General features: G+C 44.3%; 2 protein-coding genes across 3 annotated transcripts; one reads left to right on the forward strand and one right to left on the reverse strand.

Moving 5' to 3' along the window:
- Positions 1–347: 347 nt before the first annotated feature.
- Positions 348–1,452, reverse strand: LOC120451870. Its single transcript, XM_039635877.1, has 2 exons — positions 1,099–1,452; positions 348–1,000 (listed from the first exon to the last, which is right to left on the reverse strand). Exons 1-2 carry the CDS (start codon positions 1,334–1,336, stop codon positions 591–593), a joined length of 648 nt encoding a protein of 215 aa, XP_039491811.1. The 5' UTR covers positions 1,337–1,452; the 3' UTR covers positions 348–590.
- A 9,962-nt stretch (positions 1,453–11,414) lies between these two features.
- LOC120452130 lies at positions 11,415–14,428 on the forward strand. 2 transcript variants are annotated; one of them, XM_039636214.1, is made up of 7 exons: positions 11,417–12,333; positions 12,695–13,100; positions 13,178–13,332; positions 13,392–13,500; positions 13,556–13,779; positions 13,834–13,951; positions 14,018–14,428. In XM_039636214.1, the coding sequence occupies exons 1-7, from the start codon at positions 11,938–11,940 to the stop codon at positions 14,266–14,268; spliced, it is 1,659 nt and encodes a 552-aa protein (XP_039492148.1). In that variant the 5' UTR covers positions 11,417–11,937; the 3' UTR covers positions 14,269–14,428. The 2 variants fall into 2 exon arrangements, with proteins under 2 accessions (XP_039492147.1, XP_039492148.1); XM_039636213.1 differs by having other exon boundaries at positions 11,415–12,333; positions 13,556–13,951.
- Positions 14,429–14,698: the final 270 nt, after the last annotated feature.

Here is a 14,698-nt window from a genome sequence, read left to right on the forward strand (position 1 = left end):
TTCAGATGGAAATAAACCTTTCCACACCCTTGTTCTTTAATACTACACCTACCAACAATTAAATACTCATTACAGGACTTAGCTAGCCAACTTTTGGGGGTGTCTCACTTTAGGGCTTCCCTCGAAAGTGAAAACCTCAAAAGATTCTCGGGGTTGTCTGGCTCATGCGGCACCTTTTAACCCCACTGTTTGCAAGGCAAAAACGAAACTCGTTTAGGAAATCAAAACCGCCAGTGAAGACGTTTTAACAACCGATTTAACTGAACTCTGTGACCCCACAGGCGACCGAAAACGGATGGATTTACTGGACAGGATGATATGACACCATAACTCAGAGGACCAACTTATTGAGGGTGGTGTGTATGTGTTTATTTCGTGGAAAGCTTGAAATTATAATTTGTGGATTTAAAGCGGAAATGTTTGTGTGGGTATATATTTGAGTTAGCGGGGAAATATCTTGAATCCTTGAAGTGTTTAAAGAGTATATGGTGTAAGGTTTAACAGCACCCACCGTTTTGTGATTATTCGTCTAAAGACTAGAAGAAATACTAGATGTTCCGATGGATTTGGTTGGTGATGGCTGAAGACGGCTAAATGGAACCCTCATCCTCGTGCTCGATGGTGGATAGCTGGTCGCCCTGTAATGCACTGAGAATCTCCTGGGCGGATGCGTTGCTGGCAACAGTTTTCCTGGGCTTCGAATTGGGTGCCTCCGGATCTGTGCCTTCTTCCAATTCTTCCTGCTCATCTTTGGCTTTCGGCTGATGATCGGTATCGGGATCCTGGTTTACCGGTTGGAGTTCGTGGACCTCTTCAGACTCGTTCCCCACATTATTGCTATTGGACTGTCCGAAACCCACGTTTTGGCGCTGGCTCTTCTGGCGGTTGAACAGCAGCTTCCAGTAGGACGAAATGGATGTCTTAATCGTGGGTTTGGCATTCGGCAGCGGCTTCTCATGCTCGACGGGCTCGACTACCGATCTCGAAGGTTCTTGGACATCTGTCAAGTGAGGTTTATGATTATTCTAAGTCATTAGCCAATTTTTTTTTCAATAAAATCTAAGAATCAACTTAAAATCGGTGAAAAAAGAATCTTACCCTTACTGGCTCCCTTCAATCGGGTGAAGAAGCGACTTATCGTGTTGGACTTTCCCAGCTCTTTGTTGTCCTGGGAGGATGTCTCGTCGTCATCCTCCACTTGGTCACGCATCAGCGGCTTCTTGCTGATCTTAAAGAAGCGCTTCAAGGAGTTGGACTTTGGCGTGGGGGTCACCTCGGAGCCATCCACAGTCAGACCTTCGGGGTCGGCAAGCGGAATATCTTGCAGATTGGACATCTTCGTCCAATATGTCCACCGGAATTTTATCGGTTTTCTTACAATAAAAATATGGCTCGGTTTTCTACGAAATATAAGATTAATGCGACTGGTGTTGTTGAATAGAATACCAGACGAAAAATGCTAGAAAATCCAGAGCCCACTAGTTGTCACGTAAAACGTAATTTCATGATAACTTGGTTAGAGCGTTCATTTTAAAAGGGGTTAAAAAGGATTTTGTAACTTCATTTTGAGCTTGAGATTGGTATATGATAGCATAATTTATTAACAAACTAATCGTATAGTAATTATATAGTATTATTATTATTCATATTAATTATTACAGATGATAGCAAAGTAAGACTATTATAAACGTTAGTTGTACCAGCTACGAGGCCATCGAATACGTACATCTATACTTATACGCAATATTTAACACAATGATATAGTTTATTGAAGGATTCTAATACTTGGACTTAAATTAAGTTGTATAGATTAGTTTTTCTATGGTATTTTAATACGGTTGTAATGTTTTCTGTTGTTGGATCTTTGGGGAGGTCGGTGGTTTGCCATTATCTAGCAATTGTAGGGATTCTTTTGTGATAGCTGGGCATGTTTCCGGGATGTGATGTGTTCCATGTTGACGAGGGTTAAGGATTGGCATGTTTATGTGTTACGCTCGAGTGACCTAGTCGAAGTCTTTTTATAGATGCTTAGAGAAGTGGTTTTTAGATTATATATACATTATATTATATTATATTTTCTTATTATTTTAGGTAATATAGGTATCATTATAGCGAAATCGAACAGTTTAATTTAAATTTATAATGAAATGATTTTAACAACATGTGTAGATAAAAACAATATCAATTTCGGTGTCTGCAGCCTCGTTTAATGCAATTTCCTTAGCAATTTGGCTACGATTGGTTAACATGTGTTAACAACGACATCGAAACAGGTTTCAATTGGTACGACTTTGATTTCATTTTCTCCCCGCAATCGAACTGTTTCCTCGGCCAGGACAAAGCCAAACTGGACTGAAGCCTGCAGCCCCAGAAAAAAGCTGAAATGAAAGCCAAAGGCAATTCATTCAATATGTGCACATAATACCCCTTGATATGCTGCTGCCCCATTGTCTCAAATGTTCGAACTTCGAAGTCCGTCGTCCGATGTCCGTTGTCCACTGTCCGCTGTCCGTTGTCCGCTGTCCAGTTAGTGCTGCAGGATTCCATTGCTGAGCTGGGGGCCACCAACAAAGTGGTTTCGCAAAATCAATTGAAGAGCTGGTGGCGATTCCTGCTTTCGACACTGCGCCATCCCTTCAGCTCTGCCCCAATCCCTTTCCGTGGTCCTGCTCCTGGAATCGAGGTCCGTTAATTTATGTAGTTATGTACTGCCGGTTGCCAGGATACCCGAAACAATGGACAATTGCTGCGGCACTTGCCGCATGCCGAGCGGAGCGTATGCTTTTGTTTGGCAAAGGTGTTGAAATTCTGGAAAAAAGATATACATTATCATATCAATTTGAAAGCCATTAAAATTCATCAATTACTTATTACGAGAGTGCAATACCAAGCATCAGAGGAGGACCACCTAATGGTGATTTAAAATGGCGTATGAAATATTATACATATATCATGTTAAACAGAAGTAGATACTGTATATGCTTGCCCTTTCACTTTACAGCTTTCATGACTCTTGAAGTGCTTGCTCTTGTCCCCCAATTATTTATGTCCAACCCCAAGTCCTTGATAAAAAGTTAATAAAAAAACCCCACGCCGCCAACAACAAAGGGACATCAATAAATCATCAACAATAAAAGCATAAGGGAAATGAACAAGGATAATGCAATGCTATCCTTTTGCCCGCCAACAACTGCTCACCCACTCCGCTGAAAAGTGTGAAAATGTCAGCGGCGACGGGGAGCTATCCCCATCTGCCCCACCTCCCCCTCCGGTTATTATGCTCGCCCATTTGTGGAGGGGGCGCCACATAATGGCCAAAACGGAAATGTTGTTTGCAGCCAATTCATTGCCAACACACAGTTGCGAAACGGCAAAAAACAAACAACAAACAGCAAGCAGCATAAACACCCCCTGCAGGCTTACGCAGGAGCAACACCATTGCGCCGCGCGGTGGGGCGGGGATGCAACTGTGGTGCGGTGTGGCAGTGGGAACAATGGCAACAGCAGCAGAATCAGCAGAAGCTGCAACTGCAGACCGCAAAATGTGTTGCCACAACCCTCGGGGCAACGAAGCTGGAGCAGGAGCTGCATGGAGCTGGGCCGGGGCCGGAGTTGTAGATGGAAACTCATAAGTTGGCAGTCGTCGTCTGGCAGACAAATCCTCGGAGCAAGTGCATTCATTCATTGGCAATAACAATCAAACTGCTGTTGGCAGTACACAGTACACAGTCCCTTTCCCTTTCCCTTTCCCTGCCCATCTCTGTATGCCATTCAACTTGTTTGCCCTGCTGCTGTTGCTGTTGCTGTTGCTGTTCTCGGCAGCAAAAGCACAAACCCAAAGAACAACAACATGCAACATGCAACAGCAACAGCTATGGCAACCACAAGCGACTCCGTGCTGTTGACTTTAATATTTCGGTCTTCTTCGTTTATTACAATCCCCGAAAGACCAAATAGTCTGAAAATCGTAACAGATACCGGGAAATATAATATCAGCTCTATGTGGGAAAGGTAAACCTTAACCAGGCACTCTTGGGAATCCGATAAAGAGGCCATAAATCGTAAATTTTCCCCCCATTCCATCAGGTTCTCTTGGCTCAAGTTCAATTTGGCACTGCCGTTCGCCTTTATAGATTTACAATATTTACATAGTTGCACTCGAGTAGATAACACGGCGATAAAGAGTTCAATCGCATCGGTCTATTGGCCTGCGTCGCTTGGTGTTCAATCGCCGTTTGACTCTCTGTTTTTAAATAAATAATATTGTGTAATGATAGCAATAATCCATATCTGAGCGAGTGCGTTTGTGTAATCATTGATTAAATAGTTTCCCATTTACGATCTCACACTTTCACTTTATCGATCGTGAAATCGCGCTGAAATGTGAATCAATCGGAGGTAACTTATTTACCCGACCATAATCCTTCATTACATCTGCTCCTTAGGCGAGAGAATCTTCTCCAGCAAGTCACAACGTGGCCATGAAGTCCATCAATAAGTCCATCATGCAAGTGGCCATAAATCGGAACCGTTGCCGGCGACACTCTCGTTCGAAATTGGTTAGATATCGACTGATGGCTATCAAGGGCGCCAGCGGCAAAACAGAATGTCAACAGTTTAATAAATAAAATCAGTCAGCATCACCGGCCAGATGGGTTGCCAGCTCAGGCGCGCGACTGCAATTAAGGCGAAAAAGGGGAAAAAATGCCATGTAAAAGGGGCAAAGTCAAAGCCCAAGTGCGGCAAATGCCGTCTCGGATCCCTCACATGCTGCTGTTGTTGTTGCTGATGCTGATGTTGCATGTGCCGTCGTGTGCGACAGGAGCTGATTGTTGCTGGTCCCAGATCGGAATCAGAATCGGAATCAACGGCGGCATCAAAATCAGCGTCGACACATGCGATATTTGAGTCTCAACTGAGAATTATGATCGATTTATTATGCGACAACCAACGACGGCGGCAGCAGCAGCCGCAGCAGTCGCAGCAGTCGCAGCAGCAACTGCAACATGGCCAAGTGGCTGTGACAGGTTTGGGCTCTTCGTCTCGGGTTCTTGGTCCACAGAATATGCGCAAGACATTGATTTTCGCCAGGTAATGAGGCAACTCATTAATCATTTTTTCGTTGCGCACTGGCTGGGGGATTATGTTGCTTTTGCAACAAGCACACCGGCAACTCGCAAGCGGCAACGAGCAACGTGCAACAGTTGCTGCTGCCTCTGACGGAATGCTGGCAACATGTTGAGCGTGCAGCTGCAGCAGTCGCGGCAGCCGCGGCAGCCGCTTCTCCTCGCATCCTGGCTGGCTGTCTCCTCTTGTTCTCTGCTTGATTTTGTTAACCTTTTGACCATTTGAAGTTATTTTTGTATGCTTTACTGCCAATTTGGTGGTCATTGGCCATTCACTTGACTTGCGCCTGTTGCTTGTCCGTTGTCTCTTGCCTGTCTGTTGCTGTTGTGCTGCAGTCGCCGTAGCTTTTCTGTTGCGGTTGCTCTTTTGGCACACAACGCACAATGTCTGACAGTTTGGCCGATTGCCTGGCCCCTGTTGCTGTGGCTGTTGCTGTTGCTGTGGCTGTTCCTGTTGCCTTGATATTGCTCTTGCACTCGCCAATGTTGCCGCTGTCGCCGTCGTCTCCTGGCTTGTGGCACACACTGGTGATGCTCATCTGGCAGCAGGACGGATGCGGTCTGGTGGACTCACTGGATGCACTACACCAGCAAGCCTGCAACCTGCAAAGCCACCTTCAAGAAAGCTATATTTGATCATAAACCAATGACTTTTTTTATACTTTTATTGTATAACAATGCACCAATTATTGTAGACACCTTGTAAAACTATAGCCCAATCCTTAGGTTAAAAATTAAGTAAATTAAGTAATCTTATCTTCCAGTCATTCATGCATTTGACTTAACTGAAAGCATTTTCATACAAAGGATTATGACCTGAAGGATTGTAACATAATTTTGCAACTTATCTTTTTGAATCCTTAGGAGAATTCCTCCTTAATATAAATTACATCTTACTATAGGTGTGGGGGTCTACTTATATTATGCATTTTTATTTTATATATTTAATCAAATACAATATTTTATAAGGACCAAAGTAATAGGTTTTTGTCATGAAAATACTCATTACTATATTCATTGAATTAAACATGATATCTTTTAGTTTGGGAGAAGGGGGTTACTCAAGGAGTACTGAAGGGTATTGAGGATGTACCTGAGTGGTTTTATTGCCACTTTTCTGCACTTGTCGCGCACAGTTGGCCAACTTGTAAATGCCTGTCGTTGCGGTCGTTTGGGGGCCATTAGCCTTCGCCTTCATCTTCGGGTCAGCCGCACGCACAAATCCCGAAATTCTGGCAAAATTTCTTCATTTTGTGAGCGACTCGCTGGCGGCTGGGACCTGCAGTTGTTGGCAATTATTTATAGTTTCTGATGTATTCAATTTATTATGCAGATGGTTAGAAAGTTGCTAAATACTTGATGTACGACTCTAACATATCGGGTGTAATTTTTCTCCGGCTGGTGAAGGAAGTTCGAGGGAAATCCAACCAGATGCAGACGGGTATATTAGAAATTCATGAGTTTTCCTTCAGTCGGAAAAGAAAACATTCAGCTAGCTGTTAAATTTACGATTTTCTCACGATTATTCATTGATGATTGATCCGTGTAGTCGAGGGATTTCCCAGTGGAATCTAAATCGATACGTGGCGTTAAAAACGCCGTTTGCTATCAACGTCCGCTTAAAGTTCATCACACTGCGGATGGTAATTAATTACGGAAACTTGCAGAAAAAACACTGAAGCCAGAAGCCCGCAATTAAACATAACATAAATAACCGAGACAACTTAATTTTGAAGGTTGGCTGTTCTGCAGCCGAGTCAATGGATCGACATGCAATTCTCCATGCATTAAAGTTTAAAGGCCAGCTACAAAAAATCCAGCAGCAGCAGCAGCAGCCAACCGCAAGGAGAAAAAAACCTTTTCTAATTTATTAATATGTTTAAGAGGGAAAAAATCTATTTGGCAAACAAGACCGACTGACAGCTAACATAGATCGCGGTGGCTGGCGCAGACCATTAGAAAGCGATTAGATAGCGATACAGATACAGATACAGATACTTGATACTCGATACTGTATCCCCCGAAAGACATATGTAACCCGCGAGCGGTCGGCCCAAGGAGCAGCGGCCAAAACAATGTCAGACCGCTTTGCCCGGTCCGCCGAACAATGGCAGCTAAACATGGCAAGTTAACAGTTTAATTTACCTGGAGACAAACAAAAAATGCCGCTACATGCTAGCCAACGATATGCGGATATTTAATGTATCCGCCAGATACGTAACATAGAAAAAAACGCGCTGCAAAAATAAAATTCCGCTCTCAATCTCAGGACCTAACAAAAGCTAAATAGCTGAAAAAAATCGAGCTCAACTGCAGTTATCGCTCATTATGGATCGTGATCAATGGCGTAGAGTTGTAGAGTGTGTGTGGTGTATGTGGTGAGTCCCGAAAAAAAGGAACCGCAAGATAAACGCACTGCGCAGTCCCAGTCCCCTGAAAACAAAGGCTCCCGGTCAGGCCAACAAGTGTTGCTGGGCAACTGGGCAAAAAGCCGAAAAGGCAACGGTAACAATCTGGTGGCGAGAGTTCGAGACAAGCTTCCGCGTCGCATCCTTTTTCGGTCCTAATTTTGCATGCCCAGCTTCGCTAAACGGAGCAGAGCCGAAATAACCAACGACCCAAGGCTAAATGACCGTTGAAGATTAGCCCAAACTGTCGGTCTTGGCCAAGAAGCACTTCAGGGAGCGCTACCCAAAGCTCAAAACGCTTTTTAAGCTTGGCCTACCATGCAATTAGCAGAAGTTGTGTTTAAAATGATTAAATATCGGGAGTATAATGCTAAATAGATTAATATGTTCCTAACCCAATACCTTTATCGGCTTTGTTTAAAAAATTTGGTATATAGATCAGTTTTTTTTAACGATAATTTGTAATTTACAACCTCTTTATTTGCAAGATAGATACAAATACTTTACAAAATGTATTTAATTTAATTTATTCAACCATTCAGGGATCAGGTTGCGTCTCCTATGCCAAACCTTGCTGCATTTCATTATGTTAATAAAGCATTTAATTAACGCACCATTTATGGCCATCAACCCAATCGAATGCAGTTTACTCTCCCGGCCTCCACCTGGCTCCTTCCTCAATCCAGTCGATCCTGCCGCCGGTTCCTTCTCCTTCGCCGGGATCCTCATCCCCATTCACATCTCCATTCTGGTGCGTGCAGCGTATCTGAAGGCAAGAAAAAGAAAAACGGGCCGATACAGCTGCGGTTTAGGCGGTATTATGGCTAAGAGCTCCGCAAAAAAAATATAAATAAAAACCGAAAACAAAAAATGCGGTAACCGCAAATGTTTTGCTGTAATTTCTGGTGTTTTTGCTTAAACGCTTCGATTTGGATTCGATATGCTGCAGATACAGATACAGACACTGATACGCTTTTAAGATACACTTTCAGTGCTCTTAACCTTTTGCTTTTTGCTCCAGCGCCAAATGACATTGAATTGAATAGGGCTTTTCTTTGAAAGTTGCAAAAAACTGATGCCGTATCGCTTGATTTGGCATATAGGAGGTGGTTCGCGAATCTTTTTGTTCCCATTTTCGACATCGATTTTTATGTACCTGAGTACAGAACTGCATAAAAGTCAAACCTTACGGGTATATATGAACTCTTTTAGCCTGAAATATAGATTTTACATAAAATATATATCTGCATTGTGTAAATATCAATTTATTTGATCGTAACACGCATTAATCCTTGATTCCAAACGAGTATTCATTTTCAGCAGTAGCAATGTTTCTAGAAGCGTAGAAATACAATTTATTAATTGGCACCTGTTCGAAAACTGGTTGGCTTTCATAGGCTAAGCCATAAATATTTATTTTATTGACCTCCCGTTGGCCAAAGTGCCATGGAGCTTCCATCCAAGTCCAAGATTCCATCCCAGTTCTCTCCTAGCCACCCAATCCTAAGTAGTTTTCTATGTCAACCGCTCACATTACCCACCCGATTTGGCGGCACTACAGCCATTTCCATATTCATACTTTAAGCCCATACGCACAGCTTCTCAGCTGTCAGGCGGAACAATGATAATTTCCAGCCAAAAACTGGCTTCCACGGCTTCCACGGCTTCCCCAGCTTCCATTCCATCCAAAAATACTCGAATGAGTGAAAAAGGAAACATTGTGGCTTTACCGTTAGCCGGCTATAACCCATCAATTATATTGTAATGATGTCTGGCTGTAGCTACTTCTGCCGCCGATGCTACTTCTGCTGCAGTCGCATCTTCAGAAATCATAAGCAGGAATGGCAACTGGGCAACATGCTCATTATCAACGTCATCATTGGGCGGCGGTGGCATTAGAATTTGCTGGACTCAGAGGAATCCACGTTTTAGTTCGAAAAGGAAAACTACTTATAGCACTGATGAGAATCGCGCCCGCCGAATCCACGCAGCTTCCACCTGGCTGACACTCGCTGCTGCCAATCGATGCACTGGAAAAAAGGGTGGCACTTAAAGGAATCACCGCAGCAGTTATACTGCCAGAAGTTTAAGCCACAATGCTAGTCCGCACAAAGGTCGAGGAGTTTTTCTTAAACCATCGTCGTCGTAGTTTTCTGAAAATATTCTGAACCACACAATACTAGTAGTTTCTCAGTGTGTCCTTCAGAACATTTTATCCGTTGTAGCATTTGCATTCGAGTGTCCACTAAACGTCAATTAAGTGGGCTTACCCACTGCTCGGGATGGCGGGGCAGTTTGATTTGGTCGCCACTCCTGCTCCACCTCCACTTATCTGCACCCCCCTGCTCCACTTCACAAAGTTCCAGGAGTTTCGCTCCAACTGCGATCTCCACTTTGCCCAGTACAAATACATAACATAACACAACATGAAGTAATAGCTTTAACAATATTGTGTGCACAAGGCTTTTGGAGGGGCCGCCTAGGCGGGAAGAGTCCCCATTGCCGGCACCATCGTTGTCGTCATCATCTGCATGTGTGAGCCTCTGCTCCAGTGGTTTTTCCAGTGGGTTCGGTGGTGCGGTGGTGGTGCTGTCGCTGCTGTCGGTGGTGGCGGTGGCGGTGGCGGCGGCTCCCTTTGTCATTTCGCCATGACGCATGCGTAACGTTCGATTTGATTCAATTAATGGTCGGGAATTGTCTGTACGTGTGGTTTGATCGGCTTGGCTCCGTTTTGGTTTGGATTTAGCATTTCTGTGCTTTGGTTTGGTTTGGGATCCAAGCAGACTGCGGGGCAGACTTTTCGCAAGAATATACTGATGGGTGGATACGTGGATTGTTTTGTGGATTTTGAGTCGCAGATGCAGCAGAAGCTGGAGTGCTGCGCAAATACATTAAGTATACTACAGCCATCCGTATTGCAGGTTGAGCTATACGAAGAACACTTCGGGTTTTCATAGGGATTAATCGAAGGTAAATATTTATAAATACATTTCAACTTTATATATTTTTCCGCTTGTACAGCAATTGGTTAAAACGATTAATATAAGATTGTGACCCACTCTACATCCTAATTGAATCTACAAGCTACGATGTGTTAATACTTAACAATGCATAAAGAATCTGCATACCAATAATTGATTATACTCGAGTGCTGCATAAATGCAAGCTCTAGCCCCGATCATGATTAATTGCAAATTCATTTTGAATACGTTGAGCATCAATCACGGAATTCCAAATACGTCCCTCCAACCAGCCCATTAAAACTAACCGCTCATAATGATAATCTTTGAAACTAAACGCCCGCACTGTCGCGTAAAATGTATCTGCATCTGCATTCAGCTGAAAAAAGGCATTTTTAATCGTTTTTTGCACTGACTAGCTCATCATATTTTCCATAGTCAGACTCCGCAGTTTTATTTGTCAAGTGCGCAATTACTTATACTCGTAGAGGTTTTTATATTTTTTTGCCAAACAGCTGGCGACGCCAACGCCAAATGGCGGCAGCTGGGAGTTGCCAGTTGGCAACTGTGCATAATAACACCAATTGCAGTTGCAGTGTAGCTGGCGTTTGACGTTCGTCGCAGCAGCAATTAACAATTTGTAACCTTGTTGTGCATGATGCATGTGGCATGAGAGCACTCCGATCATCCCATGATCCGCTGGCGATGATGATGATGATCATTACGAGCAGAGGAGATGGTGACGCTGGCATGCAGATGCTGGTGCATAAAAAGCTGCTAAATGTTTTCGAGTGCTCTTCTATTTCGCCATTAAATCGATTTTAGTTTCGAAGCATTCCGTGTTTGCAAATGCGAGACATCATCGACCTCAATTTGCATAATCGATTGGTGATTGCAGCGGCTGTCGTAAGGCATTATTAATTATGAAAGTGTTATTCGACTTTCAGTGATGGCCAGACGGAGACTAACTTAATTTATAGATCGTTGCTGCAATCCGATATTCTCGTTAGCATTTAGCGTCGATTCACGAATCTACGACTTTAAATGGATTGTTTATTTCGCAAGTGCATTTTCCATAATCTGAAATGGCGTTCAGCACTCTGGCCGTTTAATTACTCATTTAAAATTAACACAGGTTCCCCAAGAGCTTACTGAAATACCTGGCATAACATTAACCCTGTTACCCACAGCAACTCCACTCGAAGCAGCAACATCACAAGTGCAATCAGAGGAGCGTGACTTCGTTGTTTGATTGTTGCTGCAAAAGTGAAGGTTGAAAAAGCTGGAAAGGCGACAATTAATGCTCTGATAAAGCCAGAGAAAGATGCAACACGAGCAGCGGCAGTGGATGCAGCAACTGCAGCCGCAGCAACATGCGACAGCAGCAATTTTTAGCTGCAAGTGCAACATCTGCCACAGTCGGCGCGCGAGTTTCCGTTAATAATGTTGTCAAAGCGTTCCGATGCGTTGATAAGCGCTTTCGTTTTGACGCTCTATTATGTGGGCGTGGCCGATGGGAACAACGCATCAGACTTTGTGACAATGGGCGATCTGCGGAGGAGTAGGCGTGGCCAGTCGCATTTCTCGCGTCCCGGTGGCATGATAATGGAGGGCATTGGGATCCAGTACAGCATGCGATATCAGCCGGGCTTCCATCTCCACAAACTGGCCCAGCAGCAGGCGGAGGATGGCGGAGCGGGCGGTATGGAAAATCCACCGGCCACGGAAGCCCCAATGCCCATGCCCACTCCCGGGACACCTCCACCTGAACCACCTCCCCCAGAACCGGAGGAACCAGAGCCCACGATACCCATGCGTCCGACAACCATTCCAGTGGAGGTATGCCAAGATATGGGTGTTTTCGAGACTTTAGTGCCAGACACTGTACTGTCAAAGTGTCTAGATAGATGATTCTATTCTCCAGAAAATTACAGTGAAACTCTCCTGAAAGCCTCCTAAAACATAAGTGCAAGACATAAAAATGTCTCTGTGGAATCTTTTGCCAAAAGATTTATTTAATAACTTTATGTTAAATGATCACTTTGCGAAGCAGTCTCTCAATTTAAAAGCTATCTGCATGAAACTTTGCCAAAGTCATCTTTTACATATCGGAACCGTTCTGTTCGGACCACTATATCATCTAGCTGCCATTGTATTAAATACTAGACAAATTTATAATAAAGCTGCTTTTATTATCTAGGAACCTTCAGCACTACCACCAACGATGATGATGCCCACTCCGCCAGGGATGCAGCCCAGTCCCAAACCCAAGCCCACTGGAAAGCCCTCGATGAGTCCGCCAGTGCCGACGCTACCATCCAGCACCAAGAGCTCCATAATGCAGCCCCATCAGACCCTGAAGAACATCCTCTTCGGTTCGCCCATCGAGGCGAATCTCATCCTGAAAAAACCCAATGCTCCGCGCTCGAAGGGCAAGGGCTTTCTCAGTCTGTTCGAGGTGATCAAGTTCCCCAACACGAAGTGCAGCGTGTCCATGGGCGACATCCGGAGCATGGAGGGCGTCTGCTACCACGAGTTCGAGTGCAAGAGCCTCGGCGGGATTCCCACCGAGAGCTGTGCCGAGGGCGTGGGCGTCTGCTGTGTGTGTGAGTGAAAGTACAGCGATCGATTTGCGCGATATCAAAACATCTCACTACTCACATCTAACTTCTTTCACTTGCAGTCGTCAATGGATGTGGCGATGTCACCAGCCAGCAGATCCTCTACTTCGAGAGCCCCAACTATCCAAATGCGGTGCGGGAGATGATGATCTGCGTCCTAATCATCAATGTGAAGAAGGGAGTGCAGCAACTGAGACTGGATTTTCAGATGTTCGAGGTGGGAGTCGCAATCTCGTATGCGTAGTCCTTAGCTTAATTGATTTTCACAATCTCTAGCTAAGTCGCCCCAGCAATGGTGACTGTGTAGACGATCAATTTATAGTCTCCGGCCACAATACCAATTTCCAGATTCCCATTTTGTGTGGCATCAACACTGGCCAGCATAGTAAGTGGTCTCAAACGGATTGAAAATTAGAATGCAGTGCTGACTTATCTTTCAGTTTATATCCATGTTGGTGACTCGAACGAGGGCAAAGTGTATCTATCGGTCTTTATGAAGGTCTCGGGAGGAGGACGTTCCTTCAATATAAAAGTCACCCAGTTGGACGACGATCTGGCTCCCAATAATTGCCTGCAATATTTCCCCGAGGCTGAGGGCGTAATAAAATCATTCAACTATGATACAGATGGCTCCATTGTGGATAACCGAGAGGCTACTTACTTTGTAAGCCAAAGGCTCTTCAATTTAACTAACTTTAATGAGTATTTCCTGATGCAGAACAATTTAAACTACGCCATATGCCTATCCCGATTGAAAAACGTGTGCAGTGTGGCATATAATACCGAACAACTTGGAGGTGATCAACCAGACTTTCAAATCATCAACAAAGATGAAGGTACGACCTAAAAATAAGATATTTTAGAGTAACTACTAACCGATTTATCCGGATACTGTTCAATAGCCGAGAACGATTTGATCTCCGATGGCCAGGCGGGAGCTGGCATCTTCAACTGTCCGGACGACTTCATAGCAATCAACTCCGTTCCCCTTTGCGGGGAGCGCTTTAACGATGGCCGGGAAAGCGACGACTACACCATCCACGCCACTGTCAGGGATACCGCTGCAGGTCCCATCATCCTGCCCTTCCGAACCGATGCCGAGTATGTGGGTCGCGGCTTTCGCCTGCTCTACAGGCAGGAACTGTGTGCCTGAGAGCCCCCTGCGATGTGCATGTCGATCACTGGTTCACAAGATGCATATGTTCCGCAGTCTCTGAATCTCACTTGAATGTTCCGTTGTTTGGCCTAGGGCACAGTGGGAAAACCTATTTACTTCCTAACTTCAGAGAGAATATACTACTTGCTTGAATGGATAGACTCAGTTCCCTTTCGAAATATAAAAAAAAAGCTTTTATACGTCATAGTATTGGAATCTATGATTGATTAGAGTGTTAAGTAAATGTGGTGAAGCAGTTCTCAAAATCAAAACAATAATAAATATAAATTTTGGATATGATCTGTGTACCTAGAACAGTCTGATCGCTTTCAGATTAAAGAGATTTCGAAAACATTCAGGTGTCCGTCTTTCTTCTCAGTGCACATATGGAATTTAGCACGCTTTGGTCAACTGGAGGGCATTTGAG

Source organism: Drosophila santomea, chromosome 3R (genome assembly GCF_016746245.2).
Source record: "Drosophila santomea strain STO CAGO 1482 chromosome 3R, Prin_Dsan_1.1, whole genome shotgun sequence".
Taxonomy (NCBI): Eukaryota; Metazoa; Arthropoda; class Insecta; order Diptera; family Drosophilidae; genus Drosophila; species Drosophila santomea.